At 40.0% G+C, this 27715-nt stretch overlaps 2 protein-coding genes across 2 annotated transcripts in view; one reads left to right on the top strand and one right to left on the bottom strand.

Moving 5' to 3' along the window:
• The window catches only part of LOC143213926 (uncharacterized), a 30474-nt gene extending 20014 nt beyond the window's left edge, over window positions 1-10460 (bottom strand). Inside the window, exon 1 of the mRNA XM_076434291.1 lies at window positions 10082-10460. The gene's annotated coding sequence lies outside the window, so the exon portion shown is untranslated. The remainder of the gene's footprint in view (window positions 1-10081) is intronic.
• Window positions 1-27715, top strand: part of Dnalig3 (DNA ligase 3) — a 52107-nt gene that overhangs the window by 20797 nt on the left and 3595 nt on the right. Inside the window, exons 2-13 of the mRNA XM_076434245.1 lie at window positions 3062-3398; window positions 4963-5277; window positions 24067-24305; window positions 24920-24999; window positions 25261-25338; window positions 25458-25635; window positions 25771-25926; window positions 26459-26590; window positions 26659-26738; window positions 26792-26879; window positions 26963-27040; window positions 27237-27360. Of these exons, the coding sequence (XP_076290360.1) occupies window positions 3083-3398; window positions 4963-5277; window positions 24067-24305; window positions 24920-24999; window positions 25261-25338; window positions 25458-25635; window positions 25771-25926; window positions 26459-26590; window positions 26659-26738; window positions 26792-26879; window positions 26963-27040; window positions 27237-27360 (1864 nt within the window). The 5' untranslated portion in view covers window positions 3062-3082. The remainder of the gene's footprint in view (window positions 1-3061; window positions 3399-4962; window positions 5278-24066; window positions 24306-24919; window positions 25000-25260; window positions 25339-25457; window positions 25636-25770; window positions 25927-26458; window positions 26591-26658; window positions 26739-26791; window positions 26880-26962; window positions 27041-27236; window positions 27361-27715) is intronic.

The following is a 27715-nucleotide window of genomic DNA, read 5'->3' as shown; positions in this document are numbered from 1 at the left end:
GATTAACAATTCCATTGAATTAAATTATTAAACCAATTAAACCAAAGAGATAACATTGAATAAACTATCATCCTGTGAAGAAATATTTTTGCATTACTTGCATGTTTTTCTGGGTTCTGCGACTGTTCGGATACGTCGCATCGTTCTCGAGTAGTCCGAGCAAGTAGTATAAGTCCGCCGGTGGTCAGACGAGCGAAATACACGAGTGCCGAGGCCGTGAAAAATTATGCGAGCTTGAAAATGAAGTCGAAGTCAAAGGGACAAAATTGTTTAGAATGATCGTGGATCTCGGAGAAGTCGATAGAATTTGATGGACGATGTGCGACGATGTGCAACGCTATCCGACGGCCTTCTGCCATTGTTTGCCAGCGTTGCGACGCGCGACGACGTCGATCCCGACCAATCGCCGCGCGTTAATTGACAATAACAGCCCCTCGCCGCTTATCGCGGTCGTTCAATTAACGACACTGCCTCTTATCGCCGTCGATTCTCTTGGTCGCGTTCTTCGTGGCGAATCGCACGCCCGGCAAAATGGCGGATCCGCGGTTTTGCGTCTCGAAAACGAAACGATTACCTTTTTCGGATCGGTGCGAATTCGATTCGATCCAATCAATCGTAATTTCTACTTTATGCAACATTAAAATTTTGCGCATTAACTGCGAGGTACAGAAATTACATAAAAATTTGTTCCTTTCACTAATTATTTAAATATGTTGAAAATAGTAATGTCGTTAAGCACTTTCATTCTTTTCACTTTTTAAAATTTCAATGTGGATCTTGCAAGATTAAAATTTTGTGCAACAATTGCAAGGTACAGGAACTGAATAGAAATTTGATTCTTTCAATAATAATTTATAAATATGTTGAAAACAGTAATGTCGTTAAGCACTTTCATTTTTTTCACTTTTTAAAATTTCAATGTGAATCTTCTTGCAAAATTAAAATTTTGTGCATCAACTGCAAGTTACAGAAATTACATAAAAGTTTGATTCTTTCATTAATAATTTAAATATGTTGAAAACGGTAATGTCGTTAAGCAATTTCATTCTTTTCACTTTTTAAAATTTCAATGTGGATCTTCTTGCAAAATTAAAATTTTGTGCATCAATTTCAATGTACACAGAAACTGAATAGAAATTTGATTCTTTCATTAATAATTTAAATATGTTGAAAACAGTAATGTAGTTAAGCACATTCATTCTTTTCACTTTTTAAAATTTTCGATGTGGATCTTCATGCAAGATTAAAATGTTGTGCATCAATTTCAAGGTACAGGATCTTTATATAGATATTTGTTTCTTTCACTAGTAATTTATATATATGTATATATGCTTCCCACCTTTCAAAATTTCATTTATTCATTTTATGCACTTAGAAAAAAATTGGTTTGTGCAATTACTGTTATTAGGTCTCCGAAGTATAGTGTTAAAAAGTAATTCGAATATCGTCTTATGTTAGACCTGCTTCTTCCGAGAAGTCGTCGCGGCTGCGAAAACTGAGCCGGAAACGCTCGTCCTTTCCTTCATTTCCCTTCGCCTTTCCACACATCTCTCAGGAAGGAACAAGCAGCGAAGTATCTGCGACGCCGTTTGTTTTTCATTTCGAGCGGATTAACCCGAGGAGGATTTCTTTCCGCTTTGGATATCCTCCTCGAGCTTCTTCCACGACACATGTACGCTTCATCAGCAGGTGATCAGTACAAAATAATTAGGCTCGTTCTGTCAGCTTCCTGAAGGGTTTAATTCTTTGCATTCGAATGGTGACCACTAAAAATTGCTGTACTGATTTGAAGCAATCATTAAATCGTTAAAAACTGGAAAAGTATTCTATTTCACCTTTTTGTTGTTTCAAAAATGTCCTGGACCAAATAAAAAGGATTAATTATTTTTCAATGAGTTTGAAAGTTTATTTTTAAAACTCAAAAGTTTCATGGATTTGATCCGACTTCAATTATTTGGGAATACAAATGTACCAAAAAATTGTCTTGCAGACTACACGTGTTACATGCTAGGTGCACAGAGTCGGTGGATCAGTGATACGACGAGCGTTCGCGGACGGTTCAAGTAGAAAAGTCGGCCGATGGTTAGACCGACGCAGTCTGGAGTCACCAGAAAGTTTCAGATCAATTATTGCTCGGAGGAAAAAATGTTTCGGGCGATTTTTAAAGCACAATAGTTTCTTTAAGACTTAACAAACTCGCCTAGAACATTTTCTCGCATTCGCCACAGAAAGCGTTCGGAAAGTTTATATGTACATAAATTATTATTTTCAAATATGAATGTAACTCGCAAAGAAAATACGTCTATGATATTTGGATGTAAATGCAAAGAAAATACAGTTAGGAGCCAAACTGATCACACACACTTCAAATCGAAAGATGATTTTTATGAATGGACCAAACCACTTCAATTTCTCTGTAAGGCTAACAGAATTAGTTTAGTAAATGACGTCTGGAAAATATATTGGAAAAATGCATTTGGTCGGAATTGTGAAAAACAATAGTAAAAATTTTTGTTTACAACTTTTTTAGCTGGGCCAATAACGAAAGTTCAAATGATGTGTTTCGTCAACTGGTATAAATTATATACACTCCGAACATTTCATTGAAATTGGTTAATTGGTTCACGAGTTATAAACGATCAAAAGTGGTAAAAATTACAATTTTCCCAAATTTTCGGCTTCTTACCACTTTTGATCGCTCATAACTCGTAAACCAGTTAACCAATTTCAATGAAATTCTCAAAGCGTATAACCAAACACATTTTTAAAATTTTCGTTATTGGTCCAGCTGAAAAAGTCGTAAACATCAATTTTTACTATTGTTTTTCACAATTCCGACCAAATGCATTTTTTCACCATAGTTTCAAGACGTCATTTACTAAACTGATTCTTCTAGCCATACAGAGAAATTCAAGTCGTTTGGTCCATTCATAAAAAAGTTATTCGGATTTAAAGCGTGTGTGATCAGTTTTGCTCCTCTAACTGAATATTTGAATGTAAATGCAAATAAAATATATATCTATGATATTTGCATAATTAACAATTGCGAACGATTTTGAAGGGTTCCAGACTTGGTCGAAGGATGTCCGACGAAGAGAAGGAAGAGGAGAAACCGTTTGCAGTGGAGCGGGCGAAGACTGGCCGCGCGAAATGCAAGAAATGCAAGTGTCCCATCGAGAAGGATACAGTCAGAATCGCGAAGTTGATGTCGAATCCGTTCGGGGACGGCAAGATGAAGGCTTGGCATCATCTGACCTGCTTGTTCGAGGTTTTCGCGAAGCAGAGAGCCACCACGAAGCGGATCGACGACCCGGAAGAGGACATCAGCGGCTGGTTGAACCTCTGCGACGAGGACAAGCAAACGATCCTGCAGAAGATTGAGGAATTCGAGGCTTCCGGTAAGCTCCCCTCTATCAAACTATTGGAATTCCAAAAACTTTGAAGGGAAATGTTGTTCAGAATGGTGACCTTTTGACAACATATTGAAATTCGTCATTGAAATCGGTGAGGAGTTAGCGACGAGTTTACCAATCTTTGAAAAATCAGAAACTACAATTCGCTGTACATTACGTTCTTCTAGTTGTTAAAATTGTTTCGGGCAGCGACAAGATGGCGGCCGTCGGCGATTTCGACGCCCCACAGTGAAAAACGAGCGAGTAAATGACTGGACGCACGTCTGAATTGTCTCTAATTGTTCTTCCTCGCATGAACCGCCGCCAAAGATTTATATTTTCGTTGCATCGCGGGGACAGTAGTTTCTTTCCTCGCGGGATCAATGAGCGACCGGTGCCCTTTGGTGTTCCCGATAACATTTCTGCTCGCGTGTCTCTCTCGAGATAAACAAATTCGAGTAATTTCCAGCGTGGCGTTCCTCTCCGTCCGGGAGCTGCTCGTCTTATCGGCTTAATAACCACGAGAGAGACAGAGAAAGCGAGAGTGCTAAGACGGTTTTAATTGCCGTTGCAATTGAATCGCGCGCACGTACAAATTGTATCCCCATAAATCATCTATCGAGTATTATCGCCTATTAGAGCGATCGGTCTGTGCGCGATGATTTACGGTCCCGCGAAATAACGCTCTCTCCCGCCAATCCGCGTTATGACTACTATTCACGCTAGATTACGTCCACATTATTTGTTGTACACCTTTTGTTCGCTCCACCGGTTAATCCCACAATCGCGATCTATCTCGATCGCTCTCTGATCCTCTTAACCTACTACGTTCAATGCTTAATCCTCGACAATTAGCTGTAAACCACTTCTTTTCTATTGAATAACTCTTTCCAAATTATGCGAGAAACTGCGAAATACGCAACTGTTTTCCGGATTTTTATCTTTTTTCTATATATAAAAATGCAGTGCTGACTCATTCACTCACTCACTGATCAACGCCCTGCCTAAACCCTTGGACCTAGAAAGCTGAAATTTTGCACAGAGGTTTCCTTTATGATATATACAAGGGATAAGAAAGGATATTTCGAAATTCAACCCCCAAGGGGGTGAAAAGGAGTAGCAACGTTTGTATGAGGAATATTTTGTTCGTGGTCGGATTTACTTCATACTTGCTCTTAATGCTCTTTGATATAATTAATCAAACACCTGTTTCGGCATTTTAAAAAATTCAACTCCTGAGGGGGTGAAAAGTGGTTGCAACGTTTGTATGAGGAATATTTTGTTCGTGGTCGGATTTGCTTGAAACTTGGACTTAATGCTCTTTGATATAATTAATCAAACATCTGTTTCGACATTTTAAAAAATTAATCCCCTAAGGGGGTGAAAAGGGGTTTTGAAATCTAAGATGGCGGCATGACAAAATTAAAACTCTATAGGGATGAATTGGGGGTTAAAAGGTTTTATATGGAGAAACAATATCAATTTCCGAGGGCATTAAACGGTTTTCTGTGCGAGCGAAGCCGCGGGCAAAAGCTAGTAGAAAATAAACATTGTCTACATTGATTTTCAGCGCCGTTTAAAACACCGAAGGCGAAGAAGAACGACAATTCCCTGACGAAGAATGACAATTCCCTGAAGAACGACGACTCCCCGAAAAAGCGCAAGATGACGCCGGCCAAAGACAACGAGAAGAAACCGAAAATGATTAAGAAGGAGGATCCAGGATCCTCGAGCGAGGATCGATCGAAGAAGGATCCTTCAGCGCCTAGCAGGGACGACTCCTTCGAGGAATTCCAAAAGGTGTGCGAGAAAATAGCAAGGGTGGATGCTTACACCGAAAAAACCGCTGTTGTCAGAAGGATGTTTACCAAAGGATCTACGGGCGGTGAGTATTGCGATTTCTGTATGTTCATTAATGGACGATGGGGTCAATTAGGGGTGAAATCAGCTCTTGAAAAAATTTCTCAACAGCAGCTACTCTCTACACTCCTTATTATTATCTTGCGTAATAAGTTGCAGATTGCGCTTTTCGATTTTTCAACTCGATCTAATATTTCTTTTCAAGACAAAATGCCTGTATGCTTTAATAACGAACAGACAGACAAGAAAGCGAGTTAATGTTGCATTGTCATCCAGTTCTCAGCTATGCTTAAAGTTTCAAGACTATAGCTCATCGGGAAGTGGTTAAAAATTCCATTACAAGATTCGACGCATACAACAACAACAATAACGACAACTCGGCAAGCTAATATAAGCGTGGTAAAATGATTTGTAACTTCACCGAAGAATCGCACCGATATAACTGTACTGTCTGCTTTTATATTACTTCGAAAAACGGAGGCCCGAGCCAAACAAGAAGAAACTTATAAAAGCAACAAAATCAGCGTACAAATAAGATATAAATAAGCCGGTATCAGCGTGGAAAATACAGAGCGGCGATCATTCAAAAATTCTGAATCATCGTTTAATTGCGAGCTTATGTAAATCGAGAGATCCTTGCCGAGCGAATTAGCCTCGAGAAAATATTCTTATCGAGGCAGTCGTTTGACAGAAATAGGAAAACGCGAACAGGAAGCGAACGAAGAACAAAACGATAAGGAATCGCTGAACATTCGAAAGATGCAGGCAACAGGCGGCCGAGGAGCCGCTAATCTGCCAACGAGAAGAAACATTTCTCGGCGAGTCACGAGATCGAACATGCGAAACGAAAAGATCGCGCGACAATCGATTGAGAGTAGGCTCGTGCGCGATGTAATCGCGACCGCTGCCAATTCACAAAGCCGTGGCGGCCGGAGTCGCGGAAACCTTGACCCCTCCGGAACATTACGAAATTCGGTCGGGGCTTCTCTTTTTCTCCTTCTCTCCTTCTCTCTTTTTCTCTTTCCTCGGCGCTTACGAACGCGACACGTCTGTAGATCCGATCGGGAAAGACTTTGAACGTTGATCCAGGCTCTCGAGGCGATCCTCTGCGCCTCTGGTAATTTCTTAAACATTTTCGGAAGAATATCGCGTCGTTAACCCTCTACACTCGCGGCCATTTTAACTCGAAAACCAAACATTTCTTCCCACCCAACATTTTTTTTTCTATGTATAATCTATTCTATTTGTATGATTTTATTGTTCTGTGTACAGTAAGTGTAAAAAGTATTCGTACACCCTTTAAAATAGAACAACTTTTTTAGAATTGCACCGAACGACCTGATTTTTTCTAATCAATTAGAAGTTTACGAAATGATATGCAAAAAAGATTTTCCAAATAATTATAGCTTACAAGGTTACATGCAATAATAAAAAAGGCATCTTTGTAAAACTTTTTTATATGGGCCCTCAATGAAAATCTGAAATATATGTTTTGGAGATCTACAGTAGTTACACACATGCTGAAAAATTCATCGAAACCGGTCGACAAACTGAAAAATTCATCGAAGTCGTGTAAACCTACGATTTACACAATTTTTAACCGCTTGTACCTCGTGTGTATGTTAATCGATTTCGATGAAATTTTCAGCATCTGTGTAACTATTATAGAGACTACAAGACAAATATTTTTAATTTACGCACGCACACACACATTGAGGGCCCAAATAAAAAAGTTTTAAAAAATCCCTTTTTTATTTCTGCATCTAACTTTGTACATTATAATTTTCGGAAAATCTTTTTCGCATATCGTTTCGTCAACCAATGCTTATAATTGATTAGAGAAAATCAGGTCGTTTGGTACAATTACAAAAAAGTTTTTACACTCACTGTGTATGATTTTCATATTATACGTATACAGTGTGTTTCGTTTCACATGGATTGGCTAATATCTTCGGATATTATTGTTGTCTGTGATTTTTTTATTTAAGGTCCTTTCCCCTCCCTAGATTTTCAAGGTCATTGACGCTTTGTGCAGATTAACATGTGTTATAGTGGACAAATAATTCAGCATAACAACAAATAGTTCAGAGCATTCGGAAGACATGGACAATTAAACTAATAAACGTAATCCTCCATATAACATACGAGACTGAATAATATAATATTAAGCTCTATATACTCGCAGAAAGTGCAACCGTCCACATGTTCCGAGTGGCGCAAACAAGTAGAAACTGCCAGCCACGATCAGCCGTTTCGCCAACACTTTTTAAGCGTATTTTTTTTCGAAAACAAAGGCCTGTAGAAACAAAAAATTATATACCACAGTTCCGTCTCTGTTTTTCGGATACAATCAGCCCCTGTCTTCTTCAACCCTTCCGTTCCCTTCAGGTCGTCCGTGGAGGTAAGGAATCGTGTCGAGGTGAATTTTTTAGCGGAAGTTTAGAGCGATTCCCTCAGTGTTCGGGGAAAAATGGTTAGACTAATTAGCAGGAGAACTATCGATGGACTATCGGGTGCGCTTCCCATGTAAACACACTAGACGCGTTCCACGTCCCCTTGTTTGGTCGCCTCTTTTTCTTCGCCGAGAGAAAAAAAGAGAGAAAGATCACTCTTTCTTTCCGCAGAGAGCTCAAACAAATACGATACCGGAATCGGATACAAGGAAACCATTAATCAAACGAGAACGCCGTACGGATTCCACGGCTAGTGGAAGATTTTTACCGGGTTATCTGGCACCCCCGGCCGGCAATTCCTGCGGCAGGGGACGATTCCACGACCCCTGTGTCCCCCTCTAGTACCCTCCCGATTCCCGGGCGACTTGTTACCCAGCTTGAAAATTATTATAGTATCGAGCTCTGAGAAAGTTCCAGAATGTTTTCTATCAGCTACAACGGAATTGATTACCTGTGGTACCTTCTCAAAAAAAACAGTTCTCACAATATAAGCTTTAACGAGAACAGATATCACAAATAATTCCCGAGATTAAAATTTCTGGTTTCAATGGAGTTAATAAAATTGAAAAATCAGAGTCTTGTCTATAACAGGAACAGATATTCTCTTGATTGATATAAAAAAATGTTCTCAGACATTATAACGAGTGCCAAATAATTATTTAATACTGTAATATTGAGTTTGGTTAATTTCTGAATTGATATTTTTAACGTTAAATCTATCGAGCACTGAAAACGATTAAAATGTTTTATTTATATCTATTTATATTTTGTACAATTTCTATTACAATATGCGTTTGGATAAAGAAATTGATCGAATCAATTTCTGCGTGAGCTACTTCACGATTTCAATAATTGTAGAATGAAAAATATAAAACCGGTCGTAGGGCTAGCAGTGGTAGGTTTAGTGTTAATGTGTTATTAATTTGTAATATTTTGAGATTGGTCCAAAATAAAGTTGCATGTAGATACGAAATTTTCTATCTTTTAAAATTGTTGACGGATTAAAAAGAATTCCAAGGTGACTCATATACCGTGCAACTGATCTGGATCATTAATGATTAATGATTTCAACCAACTTTCGCAAATGTCGTTGCTGGCAAATCGATCGACTGATCGGCGAGACCGACGGTCACCATAGGATTTCCGCGAGAAATTGTTTTCGTAGAAACAGTACGCGAGTTAACTTCTGACACGGCACAGATTGCAGCCCGTTGATTCTTTCTACGCGTCATAGTCTTGACCCAGTGTGCATCATTCTGCATCCTCGCGAAACTTTCCGCTGCACCGTCTCAAAGAAGCTTGGCTTCGTGCACGAGAGCCGAGTATGTCGAAATTTTGGAAATCGTTGAAATTCTCAGCAACATAGAAACATATGTGCCCGTAATTGTGAAAGTGGTCTAAATCATATATTTCTTGTTTCGAGGCATTTATAAAGGAAAAGGATATTAACACTAAATGAATTCCATATAATGTTAAAATAACAAGGACTGTCAACAGTTCATTTTTGACAATATCGTAAAAAAATTGAATTAGTTTACATTAATTTAGTGTAAAATAATGTAATGTGAAATAACTGATAAACTCTTTTCAAAATTTCTTAAAACTTCGACTTAGACCACTAACTAATTTAATGTCAACCTTCTGTAGTTGCTCTTCTTCCCCACACTTCTTTTTAATCATCTAATTATTATCGAGATTACGGGTTATTAAATGATTTATAACACTTCATTGAATATTCCTCGAAAAAATCGACGATGAATAATCGGGGGTTGCTCGATGAATTATTCAACGATTGTAGCACCCTTGATTGTAAAACAAGAGGTTTTATTCGAAAGAGAAGTTAGCTTTTCTATCAAATCCTATCAAAAAAATTCTATCAAATCAAAGTAGGCGTTTTAGTGGAAGAAAAATTGAATTCAATTTCCTTTCAACATTCCTGCATATTGTTAATTATATGTTTACTAAATCCCTCTAAGCAAGAAATTGAAATCGATAAACAAGGATAATACCGACAAATCTTGATATAATCCCTCAAGGACATCTCCATATTTATCACGTTCTCACCTCACAATCACGAAATTTCAAATAATATTAATAATTATCGAAATTATTAAAGAAACAGAGAATCTACTCTTTACAACTTATCAAAATTATTAAAGAAACAAAGAGTTCAAGAGTACCGATCTACTATTCTCAGCAAAATGGTTAAACAAACAAAGAAACGTTTACTCGTTTCCTGTTTCCTGCGATCGATGTCGAAAGACTTATTGCGCATAAAGATCCGCGGCCGATTAATCGCCGAATCAAGAGCCTCGGATCGATCGAATCCGATCGATTCAAAGCGTGAGATACGTAGAGAATTGAATGGATACTCACAGCAGCCCGAAGTCGTTCTCCTGATTATTATCCCTCGGACTCTTCCTTAGAACCAGTCGGTTGTTGCACTGTACAGTGTCCCTCGCTTCGTCAACGACGAAGTCGATCGTCTTCGACCTTTTCCCTCGGTCCCTTGTTACCACCACGCTTACTGTCACTCTATCACCACTGAGTCCTTCACGATCCAACTCTCTTCTTCCTCAAAAAAAATGTTAGCTTTCGATTTCGATTTCAATCGGTTCGCGATCGTTTTCTTGCGGTCGGTTTCGACTTATTGCGCAGGGGCACGCGTAGCACGAGCTAATTAAGAGTTAATCTGCACGCGACACTGGCCACGCAATCACGACTATTGGTTTCGCGACTATTGGTCAGCCGGGGGGCTGTGCTCGCAGTCTTATAAGCTTAGAGTCCCCCACCTAATCGACTGCGGTTTGTAAACGCCGATGTCGAGCCCCTTCTCGTGCAGCCAGCTTGGCTCCAGACGGCTCGCACTCTTTCTCTCCTTCTCGTCTCTCCCCCTGTCTTTCTCTCTCTCTTTTCCCCTCTCTTTCCTCTCGTACTCACTCTCACCCCCTCTCGCTCCCTCCGATGTCTCCTGTCGGTATCCGCGCGCGCGATTTACCCCTCCCCCTTAATTTCGCGCGGATCCTCAATTATCACGACCCTTCCCCCACTCCCCTTTTAATTCGCGACCACCCTCGACCCCCCCACTTTTACTCTCAACCCCCCACCAACGATCCCGATCGCCTTCGCTTTTCATTTACGCGGATCTCCTCCGGCGATCATCCGACGATTAATGCTAAACCAAGTGTCTGTATGATTGAAAAATATTGTGGTCGCGATATTAGACTTTTATGCGAAATAAAAATTGTCTGTATTTGTTGTATGATGTAGCAGGCGCTTGAGAACGTTCTTCTTCTTCTTTTATGCATTTTTACTTGGTAAAAAGTAGTACGTTGATGCTGGTCGATTATTTAAATATTTACACCGTGTCGAATTGCAGCTACCCATTTTTGTCATAATTCAGAGTGCTTGTGTTTGTGAAGATTAGAGTTGGCGCTCTTCGACATGTGGTTAGTGAAATTGTAAATTGTAAAAGTTAGGGTCTTTTTATAATTTGAGGTAACACTTCTTAGCGACCCTGTGGATATTTCAGAGAATCTTCGAACATAAAAATTTACATAAATTTGCTTCTTTCTGCAATGATCTTGGAAAGTTGATGTCCTCTAATTTCGGATGAAGTCCTTAGGCTACTTGTTATTTTTTATAGTGCTACGGTAGCGTGTATACGCACGCCACGAGCAGGTGAAATACATAACAGAAGAGATTCAATGAATTTAAGAATACCGTTAACATGTATTTCTGTCTTGTTAACATTATCAAAATAAGAGATAAGTTCTCGGCCACCATTCATCCGCGAATCACAGTGCAAAAGCAGCTTGAATCGCAAACTTTTCGTACACGCATATTTTTGACGATATTTTCTCAGAGCGTGGTTGACCTTTTTATTGCCCCGATAACTTTGGAACCCTGAATAAATTTCAAAGTTAGTGCCAGAGTTAAAAATTCAGCTACTTTAAAACAGTCCGCCGCCGTTCAATGTACTCAATATTCGCCGATGGACCTTGCGTTTCAATAATCGCTAGCGAACTTAATTGCAGAAACTTTATTAATTATCACGTTTATTCAGGAACGCATTTCTCGATTCTCAGAGTATCTCGCGAACTTTCGAATTAACTAATTTAACAGGTTCATCGCGTCCAAATAAACATAAAACAGTATCCTACGACAAGAAGATTCTATGAGGAATTTACAAAAAATTGATTTACAGGTCCTTTTGACAGGTCCTACATTTTAAATTTACAATCATCGGAACAGTGAGTGTAAAAAGTATTCGTACGCCCTTTAAAAAAGAATAACTTTTTTGTATTATATAATAATTGTACCCAACGAACTGATTTTTTATGATCAATTAGGAGCATTGGATTATGAAACGATATGCAAAAAACATTTAACAAAGGGATTTTTTAAAACTTTTTTATTTCGGCCCTTAAAGAAAATTTAAAATATATGTTTTGTAGATGTATAGTAGTTACGCACATGCTAAAAATTTCATCGAAATCGATTAAGATTCACACGACTCACAGGCGGTTAAAAATTATGAAAATCATAGTTTTACACAACTTTCGATCGTTTTTTCCTGCGTCAACCGATTTCGATGAAATTTTCAGTATATCTATAACTAACATAGATCTACAAAACAAATATTTTAAATTTTCACTAGGTACCCAAAATAAAAGAATTTTTAAAAATGCATATTTTTGCATCTAACCTTGTAAATGATAATTTTTGGAAAATCTTTTTTGCATATCGTTTCGTAAACCAATGCTTCTAATAGATCATAAAAAATCAGGTCCTTCGGTACAATTATAAAAAAGTTATTCTTTTTTTGAAGAGCGTTCGAATACTTTTTACACTCGCTGTATATTATAGTTAAATTTAACTGAATATATCCTTGTTATTTTCACAAAATAATCCAAAATTGCTACTTTTCGTGTTCCGTAAGTGTTAATTGACCTCCAAAGGTAGAGCGTTTCGCGAATTGCGTCTGTTCGCGACCAGAAAGAGCCATTGCAGTTTTCCGCGAATTTTCCTCGATTTCCTCCGGAGAGAATGATCGTGCGCGCAATGATTGAGAGCGGGCGGGGCTAACCCGTCGATGATCGACGACGATACAGATCGACCAATGACGACTCGTGACGCAGCACGTCGGCCCGGGGATCTATGACGCGGGTCGGTTTCAATGTAAACGTTTGCCTGGAGATCTCGTATCTACATCGCATACATACAACAACGATTTCCGAGCACGAGCATAAGCACAACCGCCGAATTCTTGCGAAAAGTTGCGCAGAAATCTCGCTGCTGCGTTTTCCCGCGCGACGCTTGTGTCACCGCAATAAATAATCATACAGCGATAACAACAGCGAGTAAATATTGGGTTGGCAAGAAAGTGAGATTTCGCTATTTTAAGGTGAAATAAAATCGAATTTCTTTATTCAAGCGACGAACTTTCATCAGTAAAATATATTCTTATTTATTCTTTTTGACAAAAGATCATCGAACAAAAGGGAAAATATCTTATTCATTAAAGTTCATTGCTTGTTTAAAAATATTGGGCTCTATTTCACCTTAAAATATCGAAATTACTTTCTTGCCAACCCAATAGAACCGCGTGAGCTTCTTCTTCATCGGGCTCGTTTCTTTTTCGCCAATTTACGAACGCTTATTTTGGTTTTCTTCTGATATAGGACTCGAAACGGATACGCACAATGACTCGCGTGATCCATCGAGCAGCGCAACGTTTAAAACAGAATCGCTCTTCTCAAATTGGGAGACGAGCGATTTTTATTGTGTTTAATCGTAAACCTTAAGTAATTACTAAATCTTTTGCATTTATGATAAAAATACAGTGGGTGTACAACGTATTCGCACACCTTTTAAAAGCTAATAACTCTTTTGTAATTGTACCAAACGACCTGATTTTTTATAATCAATTAGAAGCAGTGGTTTACGAAATAACTTGTACCTCGTGTGTATATTAATCGATTTCAATGAAATTATCAACATGTGTATAAATAATATAGATCTACAAAACATACATTTTAAATTTTCACATTAAGGACCCAAATAAACAAGTTTTACAACATGCCTTTCTTATTTTTGCATGTAACCTTATAAATTATAATTTTAGGAAAATCTTTTTTGCATACCATTTCGTAAACCAATGCTTCTGATTGATTAGAAAAAACGAGGTCGTTTGGTACATTTACAAAAAGGTTATTAGTTTTTAAAAGGTGTACGAATACTTTGTACCCACTATAGGTGGGTTCAACAAATAAAGGTTGTAGTGGAATTTAGAATATCGGGAAATGACTTGCAACTTGTAAGGACCAGTGAAGAGAGAAGTTTAATTGACAGAAACAATTTCTAGGTAATTATTATACAATGGGGCATTCTTCATCGAGTTCAATGACCTTGAAATATGATACCAAAGTCATCGTTCCGAACAACTTTGTCCTTGGTTTGCTAGATACTTGCGGAGAACAGTCGGAACGACTACAGAGAACTCTAGTTTTTCCCAATGGCCAAATTTGCCCTCTGGGCAACTACGGCAGGACGGATCCTCCAGTCCTTGATCCCTCGTTCGCGAATCGATCCGAGAGAGGTCGCGAGTGCCTCCTGATAAAAACGAGAGCCGGTTCTGGGTGACCTCTCGCCAGCAAGTAAAAAAAGGCGGCCGATAATTATAGTAATCTCGAAATTATCGGGCTAGCGCGAGCCGCCGGCGCCGAAAATTCATAGAGATAGACCGTTTATCGTTGTCGCCCAAAAATAAGTGACGCGCACGATTCGTTGAGAATCGGCTCTCGTTCATTCACTCAGAGAGAGACCTGTGTGAATCGAGTGCTGACGAACTCGCGTTGCGGCTCTCTCTGTCTCTGTTCAATCAAAGCGAGAGATTACAACAATTTGGTAACACAATTCGTCTCCCTTATCGATTCTCGCGCAATTTCACCGAGTATTTCGTATTATACAATCGATTTTCCTCGTGGATCGACGGATCGACGGTTGGGGTAGTGAATTCTCGATTTCTGGGCGTTATCTGTGCGATTCAATCGTCGCGAATGCTAAACAAGTTACTTGTTTATACGGGGACGTTATTAAGAAACGTTATTTGAAATGTGGGAGATTTCTAATATAATATCATTGTAGAAGATCTTTGAACAAAGAAAATTTATTAGGAACACAATCATTATGATAACATAATACAAATGCACGTCTCAACTGAACGACGTTATTCGGAAGAGTGAAAAACACGCTGGCCTAATATAATAAATCAATATTCGTATCGCAAAGGAACGATTCGCTTTTTCTTTTATAAACAACTTGAATGTTAAGGTTTTGTTTCTGCATACTGGGTGTTTAAATGTAAATGGAGCAAATCGATCAACGTGAAATTATTAAAAAACGCTGCTTTTTACAATTAATAATTTTTTACAATTTTACTAACCACACGTATCGGGGAGTGACAAAATAATATTCTAAATATGCATTTATTTTGGACACATCGAAATAAAATTCTATTTTTCCGTTATCAATATTTAACCATTGCCGAAAATACGGGGATTAAAACGAGATAAATTTTCTTTTTCCTTCTAGGACATTATAAATGGGGTGAAGACTATGCGTAGGGATGGGATCAAGTTCAATATGTACTCATGAATCCGAGTCAATTTCAATAACCAAGTTTCATTTCATGGGCTTCGGTTACTCCGTAAAAGCAATAATGTTTCAATGATTCTATTTGAAAAGTATTCATTTTATACAAATTGATATCGAACCTCGGAATGAGTACTTACAAGTTCTTCGATGTTGAAAGGAATCGAATCTTTCACAAGCAGTACTCGAATCTTGGAAATCAGAACTGCATGGTAGGTTTTAAGCACTATCGTTATTAAATTCGTAACTATTTAGAATAATATTTCCGATAGATTATGAAATTATAGTCATACATGTTGAATTAAATGATGCATTAGAGGACAACATAATTGATATTAAAGGTAAAAAAAATAATGATTGGAAAAATCAGAGAATTTCCGGTACGATATTCTCATAAAAGTTTCGAATCTGTTCGACCAAGATTCGAATATACTTGCAAGTATTATTTCCGTTTACCAAAGTGCTTGTAAAAGATTCGGAACTGTCCGACAGAGGTTCGAATATACTTCGGAGTACCATTTCTGTTTTTCGAAGTACTTATAGGGAGTTCGAATTCAATCAATCAAAGTTCGAATCTGTTTGCGAGGTACTTGATCCCATCCGTAACTGTGAGTCTTCTGTGGCACCAGAAGGGTGACACAACATTGGATGCTGGGTTATAAGAGTTATATTGATTTCGTATTGCTAAATCTTGATTCGGGAACGCTATGGCGGCTTTATCTCCCACGGTTCGATTACAGGAAGGGCATTCGCGTGCTCTGCGTCGCGCGAGCAATCGTTATCGACGCTTAGGACTGGATAAATATTATTGTTTAGGAACCGCAAACGAGATTTCGTGGTTCTATCAGGTCGTTAAGTATGAAACTTGACAAATGTGTTTGAAATTTGTGTTTTATTTGTCAAGTTTCATACTTAACGACCTGATACAAGCTTCGGAGATTCGACGTAGCACGGGGGAGGATGGGAAACGGGTTAGTTGCGCAACGGGGCTTGTCGAACACTTGACAGTAAAATCAGAAAACACATACGAAAACATTCTGTCGGTCAACAATACCCTGATTATCTCAGAAATTGCTACAGAATAATAGGATTCGAATATGAGCGCGAGAGCTACGGAGCCACGCCCACTTGACCTTCAGCAAAGGATTTGCCTTGACCCTGCCCAATAGCTATAATAACAAATAATTTAAACAAGAAAAAATGTAATAGATTTCCGAGAACTACGAAGTCCAGGCGATCACTGTTCCGGCTCCGGCGAGGTCTAGGACAACTAAGCCACGCCCTCCGGGGCAATCTACGCAGCCAAACATAATTACACACGGTACGTCATCTGTTTCCCTGATGAGATTTCCTCCCGGGTTAAGCGAAAGTGCTTCGGAGGCAAAGGTCGCGGATTTCGCCGCTTCAAGGAATTCACACGCTCCCACAACGGCCACGACCGAGTTTCGGCCGCTGATTCTACTTTTTTTTATCGAACACGATCACATAATTTTCCTGTCGTCGAAATGCGTCGCGCTTAATCCCTTGCCGCGCCATTTTCTTTGCAGTTACAGCGACCAAAACGTCTTTATTCCCAAAAATGTCGTAGAAGGGAAAAGAAAATTTGTACTTTTTTTGTGTGGCCAGATTTGTCTTAATGCTTAAATATTGATTACATACGAATCAAATCTTATTTGATTTAAAAAGAAAGGCATAACATTCGTATTTGTTAGCGTTTGTTTGAAAAATCTTCATAACGAGCGTGACTCGCCCAAAATCGGCGGGGAAACCGGTAATTTACAAATTGCGTTTTCAATGTGTATCCGACGGAATTTCCGAGCGCTTTTTACGGCAAATTACAGCTAGATGACTACGTTTCAAGATGCCGCTAGTTAAAATTGCCGGCGGCCACGAAACCACATTGAATTTTTGAAAAAATGAATCGCAAAAATTGGTAATTTTCAAATTGCTTTTTCAATGTGTTCCCGACGGAGTTTCCGAGCGTTTTTTACGGCAAATTACAGCTAGAAGAATGCACTTTGAAAGGCGATGATCCAACGAACACGTCCGACGCTAGCCTAACACACTGGCGCATGCCACGGGACGCTGTCTGTCGTGTGCAACTGTCGGAGATTTCTTCGAATTTTTACGCGAGCGGTGTCGTCTGTACACCAGTGGACACTCATGTTCGATAAGTGGAGCGCGATCGAATTTTTCGATAGATTGCGCCGGGCCGAGCGGAAAGTCACCGCGACTTGGCACAGTTACCATCTCGAGGATGATCTTCGCGCTAGGTCAAGAACCTCCGCCCCCTCCGTGGACCGGACCGAGAGCTCTTCTCCTCCCCACTTTTCGAAATCCTCCCACCTTTCGAAACTAGATCGCGATCGCCGGTTTCGCTTCGACGCAGCCAAAGAACTCCGACGAATTCCGCGCGCGCGCCGATAATAATTGGACGGCGACATTTCGTCTGCTCGACTTTAATTATCGGAGAAATGCACGAGGAGCAGCTGCGCGGCACCATAAATCGTCACCAGTTGCGTCGACGTGTCACCGATCGACGATACTTTGACCGGCAACCGTTGTCCTCGCCATTCCGATTGCCAATTTCGACGCGCCGAAAATCGCTGTGCTTCCGGTGGACAAGGGTCGTGTCCGCGACGAACAATTTTTTAAACAAAATTCAGATGCGCGGCGTTTGCATTTACTGATTTTTTAAAGGAAAGCCTAAGGTCAGATATGTGTTCAACCATTTTTTTAAGGGTATTGAGAGATCGTATCCTCGTCGAACAATTATTTAATAAAAATTCAGCCGTGGTGTTTGCATTTACTGCTTTTTTTAGGAAAGCCGAAGGTCACGTTTGTGTTCAACCATTTTTTTAAGGGTATTGAGAGATCGTGTCCACGCCGAACAATTTTTTAAACAAAATTCAGCTGTGGCGTTTGAATTTACTGATTTTTTTAGGAAAGCCTAAGGTCATTTAAGGATATTGAGAGATCGTGTCCACGTCGAACAATTATTTAAACAATATTCAGATGCGGCGTTTGCATTTACTGATTTCTTTTTAGAGAAGCCTAAGGTCAGGTGTGTGTTCAACCATTTTTTAAGGGTATTGAGAGATCGTGTCCACGCCGAACAATTTTTTAAGCAAAATTCAGCTGTGGCGTTTGAATTTAGTGATTTTTTTTTAGGAAAGCCTAAGGTCAGGTGTCTGTTCAACAATTTTTTTATGGATATTGAGACATCGTGTCCGCGTCGAACAATTTTTTAATCGAAATTCAGATGTGACGTTTGCATTTACTGATTTTTTTCGAAAAGCCAAAGGTTAGGTGTGGTTTCAACACTTTGTTGAGGATACTCAGAGATCAAGTATGCGTCGACCGAATTTTTAAAGAAATTCAGAAGTGTAGTTTTTATCGATTTTGTTCTGCGGACGCCAAGAGTGTCAGGTGTGCGTTTAATTTTTCAAACGAAACAACCGTTGAGGGACAACATTATTATACTGACTCTGACGAATATTAAAAAACTGATTACACGCGAATGATTAAACACGATGCAATTTCATACTGTATCATTTACATTCTAGGATTTGAAGATCAGAAATATCGGGAAGTCTGAAGAATGACCTTCTGTAATCAATTTTGAAAAAATTGTTCTTTTCAGCAACACATTTTACCAAGGAACATTTACTAAAGTCGGCGGTCAGTCAATAGCTCTATGGAGGGCCGACCTGACCTCTCGCGCGTTCCTCCGAGAAGTGAAATCTCCGTCGCTCTTTCGGCAGATAGAGCGACAAGGAGAGAGAGAGAGAGAGAGAGAGAGAGAGAGAGAGAGAAACAGAGTGTAAACGGAGAGACGATAAAGCGCGGCGAGAAGATAGTTTGGGCGAAAAAACCGCGGCTGGTGCGAGGGTCGGCCAATTGAATTTCTTTTTGCTTTGTTTACGGGCAGATCGCGATTCCGCACGCTGGAGTAAACACGATTCTCGCGCGTCTCGAAGAACGCGCGCGCGGGATCTGCTCGCTTTCGTTTTCGCATCGAGGCGAGACGGGCGCTCGCTCGCAAAAGCGGAGGTGACTTCATGCGTAAGATTAGAGAATGATCAAATGGCGAGAGAGAGAGAGAATGAGTGAGAGAGTGAGTGGTAATTAATGATCGATGGGCCGAAGAAAACGCGGGAGGACGATAGAGGGGGAGAGGTCACCGAGTTGATACCACCGACTCGTACAAAGTGTAGTTCCGCGGACAGCGATAACTGATAACGCGACAGCGTGCTCGCCGGGCCCTCAATCAGAATTTCCACGGAGGGACACAGCTGACTCACTGAATCCTCTCACGACTCGCCGTAATTACCAGTGGAATCGGCTTTGCAATGATCAGACACGCCGACTGATTCTCGGTGGCCGATCTGCCGCACAGTGGACTATTTCCACGACTCTAGCTGGACAAAATTAAATTTTGATAATGATCCAGATGTATGAAATCACATTAGGATTCCATAGTAGAATGTCCATTTTCAAAAGTAGAGAAAATCGATGAAGCAGATTCATTTTAAAAATTGTTTCAATGTTTATCATTCAATGGGTTGGGTTAGATCAGGCCTGTCCAACACGCGGCCCGTCGGGCGATTTTATATTTCTACTGAAACTTTTGTTTCTCGTTGTATGTATACAAAAAATATTAAATAAATTAAGTGTCATTGTTATAATGCGCAAGTGCGACTACGAACTCCTGTTCTATATTTGATATCTTTGATATAATTGAGTTACGATGCAACAATGAAATGAAACAAATTTTTTCATCCACATCAAAAATTGATCTTTGCAATACTTGCATTACATCCGAGAGATATTTTGCACAATGAGTTGTAAACATTTGTTGAACATTTGCTAAAAACTGTACCGCTCTGAAAATTCGAAGAGTTGGACCAAGATAACGTTAAATAAGTTGCATCTAACGAGATAGTTGAAACATTTTTTTCCGAAGATCTTTACAAAGTGCTTCACGTGCTTCACTAACTAATGCCAATTTAGAAAACCAGCTAACAAAAGATGTGAAACGTCGAACATAAACATAGATTTACAAAAATTAAGTGAAAGAATGGATAAACAAATATCTCATTAATTAAGACTCGAGAGTCAATTATATTTAATCATAGTATAACGATAAAGTTTTATTCATTTTGTGTTTGTATTACATTTTTTAAAAGCATGTTTACCTAAAGTGTCATCAAAGTGGCCCGTGAAACCATTTGGCTTGGCCTGGCCGGGGTTAGACTAACCAAACTGTTAACAATCTCCCAGTCATTGTTACAATACGTGTGCAGAAGCTTAGGTGAAGACGCTGCTCTCGAAATCACTGCACGTCTCGAGCGTTTGCAGCAAGTTTTTCTCACTGAATCCTCTGTGTGACCATTCGCGAAAAAATGAGGATAAAAAATCGTCGACGTTGACTGTGAGAAATCGAAAGAGTGAAACTTAGAGCAGTGAAGCAACCGGTGCGTGGCTCGCCGGCAACAGGTTGCCCCGGCTAGAAGCACAGTTTCAAACGTTAGAAATGACAGAGAAATTAGATAGTAGTTGGATATTAGTAGAGCGATCCTTAGTTATACAGATGTGTGAGATTCCTGTATTCTTAAACCTGGACAAACTTTTGCTCAGTAGACCAAAAATTTTCAACCTTTCTAAATGCAATATACAATTGGACCAAAAAATTACAAAACTTGGATTTCACGTAGTAGAATTTAAAGATTTATAATTTTTTCGTCAAATCTATCGACCGTCCCGGATGAAAAGAAAACTTTTTAAAAACCACGCTTATATGGAAATGCACTAGAAAGGAGAAAATAATTTTTTAAACATTAGTGACTATACATAAAAGCGTGGAGCGCTAGACTATATTGACGTAATCTTCGTGGGCGCTCCACGCTTTCATTTATAGTCACTAATGTCTAAAAAACAATTATTTTCTCCATTTTAGTGCATTTTAATACAAGCGTGGTTTGTAAACAGTTCTTTTTATATATTTTTTATTTTCTACTTTTTAGTCTTTTTAAATGGAGCGCAAGATATAGTAATACTGGTATGAAATAGTAAGATATATATATGTATAGACACGCAAGATATGGAAATACGCGAGATAGAATGAGGAGATGACTCCGTGAGACGATGTCTCTTGATGGAATCCGAAATTGTCCGAAATGGAACTGAATGAACGGGACACCACACTGACCGAGCTCCTTCGGTGCGAAATGGGTCAGTGGAGTGGGGATGAGTCGGAGTGGGAACACGTAGTGGAGTAGGGAGCGCTGGCGCGCGGAGTGGGGATCGCTGAACGCGATCACGTACAACCGAGAGTCGCGCGACGAGGTGTGGCGGTTAATATTAAAATCTTTTTTTTCTCCTGAACGCACAGTTCTTCTTTTTAATTTGTTCTTTAATATCGCATTGTCATCCAATTCTGAGCTATGTTTATACTTTCAAGTCTCTAGCTCATCGGGAAGTGGTTTAAAATTCGATTACAAGATTTGACGCATACAACAACAACGACAACTCAGCAAGCTAATATAAGCGTGGTAATAAAAAGGTATTAAGGGAGTGTCACAGCGGAAAGTCGAACAATAAGCACCACCCTAATGGGCCGGTGTCTTGTTTATTTATTTAGACGAGAACTTTCTAACGGCCAGTAACCCTATTCTGTAACCGAGTCGCGGCGGCCCGGACGGTTCGCGGTCGTTATCTTATCGGCCGTAATTAATGAAGACAGATGACACCGGGAGTGTTCCGAAGTCGGCGCGCTGCTTCGATTCATCCCGAGAAATTACTCAGCCCAGTAATTGAACCAGGAAAAAGAAGCGGCCGGGATTTATCAATGGAATTTCTGTCTGTCGAACGACGCATTCCTCGATCCGTCCAAATAGAACGAATGGAACCTGTGTCTCGATCAGAGAACTGTCGCAACTAGAACAATTTCTACTCGCACGGGCCTTCAGATTAGAGCGACGAATATAAAATCATTGCGAAACGTCCATCGCTCTATCTGGACCCGGTTTACACACGTTTCGACGCGGAGAGATAAATTGTCGCCAAAATATTCGACACTTCGTGTGCAGTGGCACCGACGGAATCGGGGGCCATGAACTTTGTCCACCCCCACGAATTTTATCGGAAGAAACAGCTCCGTCACTCGGTCACCGATTTGGCAACGAGATTGTCCATTCGTTCACCTGATTTATTTAAGCTCAGGCGCAACATTGACCAATTTTTTAAGTGAAACCCTAGGGTCTGGATTAAACGATTTTTTTAGATGAACTCGGGGTAGCTTCTGCGTCGAGCAATTTTTTAAAATGATAGTCGAGGATCGTTTTTGCATTACACAATTTTTCAAAGAAACTCGAGGGTAGCTTCTACGTTGCACAATTCTCAAAAATGAAAGTCTGGCGTCGTTTCTGAGTTAAACAATGTTTTAAAGAAAGACGGCGGTAGCTTCTACGTTGCACAATTTTTAAAAATGAAAGTCTGGCGTTGTTCCCGAGTTAAACAATTTTTTAAAGAAAGACGGGGGTAGCTTCTACGTGGAACAATTTTTTAAATGAAACCAGAGGGTCGTTTTTGTATAAATCAATTTTTTAAAGAAACTCGGTGGTAGCTTCTGCGTTGAACAATTTTCCTAAATGAAAGTCGAGGATCATTTTTGCATCAAACAATTTTTTAAAGAAGCTCGAGGGTAGCTTCTACGTTGCACAATTTTTTTAAATGAAAGTCTGGCGTCGTTCCTGCATTAAACAATTTTTTAAATAAAGTCGGGGGTAGCTTCTACCTTGCACAATTCTTTAAAATGAAAGTCTGGTGTCGTTCCTTCGTTAAACAATTTTTTAAAGAAAGTCGGGTGTAGCTTGTCCGTGGAACAATTTTTTAAATGAAACCAGAGGGTCGTTCTTGTATAAATCAATTTTTTAAAGAAATTCGGGGATAGCTCCTGCGTTGATCCAATTTTTAAATGCAAGATTTATATACAGGGTGACCCAAAATTCCTGCACCTCCCATTTCCGGGATGTGCAGGAATCTTGGGACACCCTGTATATCACTCACTTTTCATGCTTGGTAGATTTCATAGACGCAGCATTGTGAAATGATCTCTGTAATACCGGAGCCGCAGGAATTTCGTTTCAGGTAGTTCGCATGTAATTCTCGGCTACAGACCCGTTATTAAAGGATCCTTGATGAATGTTTCGTCGAGCGGCGTTCTGCAATGATTGAATCGATAGACGAGTCGAGCTCGGACTCGAACGAGAAGAAACAGCGTGTGTGGTCGCAAGGGAAAAAGGGAGCGACGAGCGAAACGCGTCGCGTCGGAATGCAACGAGCGAGCGGAAAGTTCCGAGACGATAACTGTGCACGATAAAACCGGGCCGCTGATCGTGGATATTCGTCTCTAGCCAAGCGACAGCCTCGCGTTGCTGATTTTTTAGGGCCGAATTTTCTAACGGCCAGTAGAAATGATCAATTGTTCATATTATTAGATGAGAAAGTTTGTGCCCGATATTGTTTAAAAATACAAGGGTTCAAGGGAATTCAATGTTGTTATTTTTACAAGACAATATGTAGTAGCTAATTTTAATGATGGATAGGTTGAATGTTAAACCAATTAATTGATTATAAGAAGCAGCACGGAGAATTTGAAGACTAGCTGAAGAATTTTGAGAAGAAACTTCTCCGTTTTCCAGACGGTTTCAAAGGCAACACGGTGCTCTGGTGCAGAATGCTGCTACCAACCGCCGAGAAGAGGATCTACAACCTACAGAACAAACAGCTGGTCAAACTGTTCTCCAGGATACTGCTCCAGGACGAAAACGAGATGCTAGACCACCTGGCACAGGGCGACGTGGCCGAGACCATTCGATTATTCTTCGAGAAGAGTGTCGTCTCGAACCCAGCTCGCAGTAGCGTGCTCACCCTTCAGGAGGTAAAGCGATCCTCCATCTTGGAAATTTTACTTTTCCAAACTAGAATATTTCCATTCATTTTCTTCGTTCTATGTGCATATAAAACTGATCCAATCAGAATATTTAAGTATTTAGTAATTTCTTGAATACAAACTTGATGGTGTGAAAAATATTTTAAATAATGGTGTAACAATTTTTAGTTGTCCACTCTGGTTTAGTTTCTTCGGTAAACTGAATAACGCAATGTTGTCTCATTCGCAGCGAAAAAATCTGCAACTGTTTTTTTATCATAATATTATTATCTACGTATTATATTTTCGTCGTTTATACGCGGAAGTGGAAGTTGATTGTTTCGATAGCTCCAAGGGAAACAGGCTTCCGCCTCGAATGAGAATCGATCTGGCCGCGCGATTAGATTGCATAGAGTTTCGGACGAGAGGGGAATTCTTCAGGGCTCGATCGGCTTACCAGGATTTCGGGCCTGGAACGAGAAGCCCTGTGTCCCTTCTTGTAAAACAACTATGTCGTAAATGGAATAAATCACGCGCTGATTCGTGCGCATCGATCGCTCGCAACCATCGTACTCTCGCGAACATACATTTCTCTCTCTCTCTCTCTCTCTCTCTGCCATCAGGTGGACCAGTTCCTCGCAAAACTGTCGACCCTGACCAAAGAAGACGAGCAGACGCAGCATTTCCGCTCGATCGTCTCTAGGTAAATGAGGATCTCCTGGAATTTCTTTATCATTAGATTGTAGATCTTTAAATCTGCGTCAATTACGAACAGTACGAGTCAAGTAAAAATTTCCTGTTTAACGATCTTGGAAACTTGCAAACAGCACATCGATGCTCCTAAATTCTCCAAATGGTCTCGCCGTTTCAAATTGCATCTGCAATCTAAAATCATTCTGGTTCTCTAAAAAATGTTGAGAAACAAATATCACAAAGTTTATATTTAACTCTGATCGATCATCAGGTGCACCTGCAACGACCTCAAGATGATCATCAGGTTGATCAAGCACGACCTGAGGATAAACACTGGACCCAAGCACATGTGAGTGTCCTTTACAAGCATTATGATAAAAGTTAGAGTACAGGAATAACCTTCAATTAGGTCTGCTAGTCGTAAGATGAACGTTGCGAGGTGCGATCGATTGTTTAACGCGATTGCAGCTTGCAAGCGGTGCACGATGACGCGTACGCCGCCTACCAGACCTCCAATGACTTGGTGAATGTCCTCAAAAGATGTCTGGAGACATCTAGATCCGGAGGACCGGCTTCCTCTTCAGGATCGGCTTCCGGCAAAAAAGTCGCTGCTCTCTCTTTGATGACACCCGTTCTACCAATGTTGGTGAGCTATCTTCCATTTTCTTTCGCAGTTTTCATCTTTCATCTGTTGGATTATCATTGATAGGCTGCGGATCTTTCTCTCTTAAATAATCCTAACTAATAATATTAATATTTGTTGCGAATAACGAATTAACAGGCGGAAGCTTGCAAGTCCGTGGAGATGGCGATGAAGAAGTGTCCCCACGGAATGCTGTCTGAGGTGAAGTATGACGGGGAACGCGTCCAGGTCCACAAGAGAGGCAAGGAGTTCCGGTACTTCAGCAGATCCTTGAAGGACGTGCTCGCTCACAAGGCAAGTCTCTTGTTCTGCATCCTCTTCTAGGTGCAAGGAGCTGTGTAGAATCTAGAATCTATAAAATGTAGAGTCAAGAAAATCTAGAATCTATAAAATGTAGAATCTAGAATCTATAAAATGTAGAGTCAAGAAAATCTAGAATCTATAAAATGTAGAATCTAGAATCTATAAAATGTAGAGTCAAGAAAATCTAGAATCTAGAAAATGTAGAATCTATAAAATGTAGTCTAGAAAATCTAGAATCTAGAATCTATAAAATGTAGAGTGTAGAGTCTAAAAAATCTAGAATCTATAAAATGTAGAGTCTAGAAAATCTAGAATCTATAAAATGTAGAGTCTAGAAAATCTAGAATCTATAAAATGTAGAGTCCAGAAAATCTAGAATCTATAAAATGTAGAGACTAGAATCTAGAAAATATTGAGATTAGAATCTATAAAATGTAGAGACTAGAATCTATAAAATGTATAGTCTAGAATCTATAAAATGTAGAATCTAAAATCTAGAATCTAAAACTAAAGAATCTTTCAGGTAAGCCACTTCAAGGACTACATTCCAAAGGCGTTTCCAGACGGCGACGACTTGATCCTGGACTCGGAGGTTCTCGTAATAGACACGAAGACAGGCCAGCCCTTGCCTTTCGGTACCTTGGGCATCCACAAGGTTTGAATTGTTTACAGTACATCTTGACTTATACGTTCTCTTGTTTAACCAGACTTCATTCCCCGCAGAAAGCGGAGTTCAAGGACGCCAACGTATGTCTCTTCGTGTTCGACTGCATCTATTACAATGGAGAGGTCCTGTTGCACAAGTAAGTAATTTGGTAGCTAATTCTGAGACAGAGGTAATGATGCTTCTGTGCAGGAGCATGATGGAGCGCAGACGGATCTTGAAGAAGAGAATGACCGAGATTCCGAACAGGATAATGCTCTCGGAGGTCCAGGAAGTGCATGTAAGTAGACACGAGGTCTTCCATTCAATTGTAGTGTTTAGGCGCGTCGATTAGGCTATTTGTACACGGAACAATTACTTCAGGATCCGCGTGAGCTGGCCGAGATGATCGCCAAGGTCCTCAAGATGGGTTTGGAGGGATTGGTCCTGAAGGATGTCACCGTGAGTGTCACAACTTTGAACTTCATTACCTCTATTGAAAGAGTGTAGATGAGTAGACTGCGAATTTTAGATAATGACTGCAGTCTTTGGGGAACCCATTGTCTTTTTTTTTGTGAACAAAATTACATTGTGTGCCTGAATCGAGGTATCGATCGATGGTTTTTGCTTCAGTGAGCTAACAATAAGTTGTTCGCAGGGTGAATACGAGCCCGGAAAGAGACACTGGCTGAAGGTAAAGAAAGACTACTTGCTCGGAGGTGCGATGGCCGATGCTGCAGATCTCGTTGTTCTCGGTGCCTGGTACGGCACTGGAAACAAGGGTTTGTATCGACTATCGATACGTTCACGTTGACACTGAATAGTACCACAGACGAGATAGTACCCCTCGACTGTGATAGTACCCCTTGCCACCGACGAGATACTATTAAAGACTGCCAGTCCCTGTGCTATTCAGCGATACTAGTAAGCGGGCGCGACTGAGCGCGGGGATAACGTGGCACTTACAGTGATCTGAAATACCACATCGCTAAAAGTTCTACGAGATACTCGTCAAGTAGAAGAAGAATGATATAGTATAGAATGCTCGCATTACCCATTCTGCAATTGTCTTATAATACTATCACGAGATACTATCTCGTCGGTGTCGGTGGTTCCGCACTCTTTACCTAATTCCTA

Source organism: Lasioglossum baleicum, chromosome 12 (genome assembly GCF_051020765.1).
Source record: "Lasioglossum baleicum chromosome 12, iyLasBale1, whole genome shotgun sequence".
Lineage (NCBI taxonomy): Eukaryota > Metazoa > Arthropoda > Insecta > Hymenoptera > Halictidae > Lasioglossum > Lasioglossum baleicum.
This window is presented reverse-complemented; position numbering and strand designations above follow the sequence as displayed.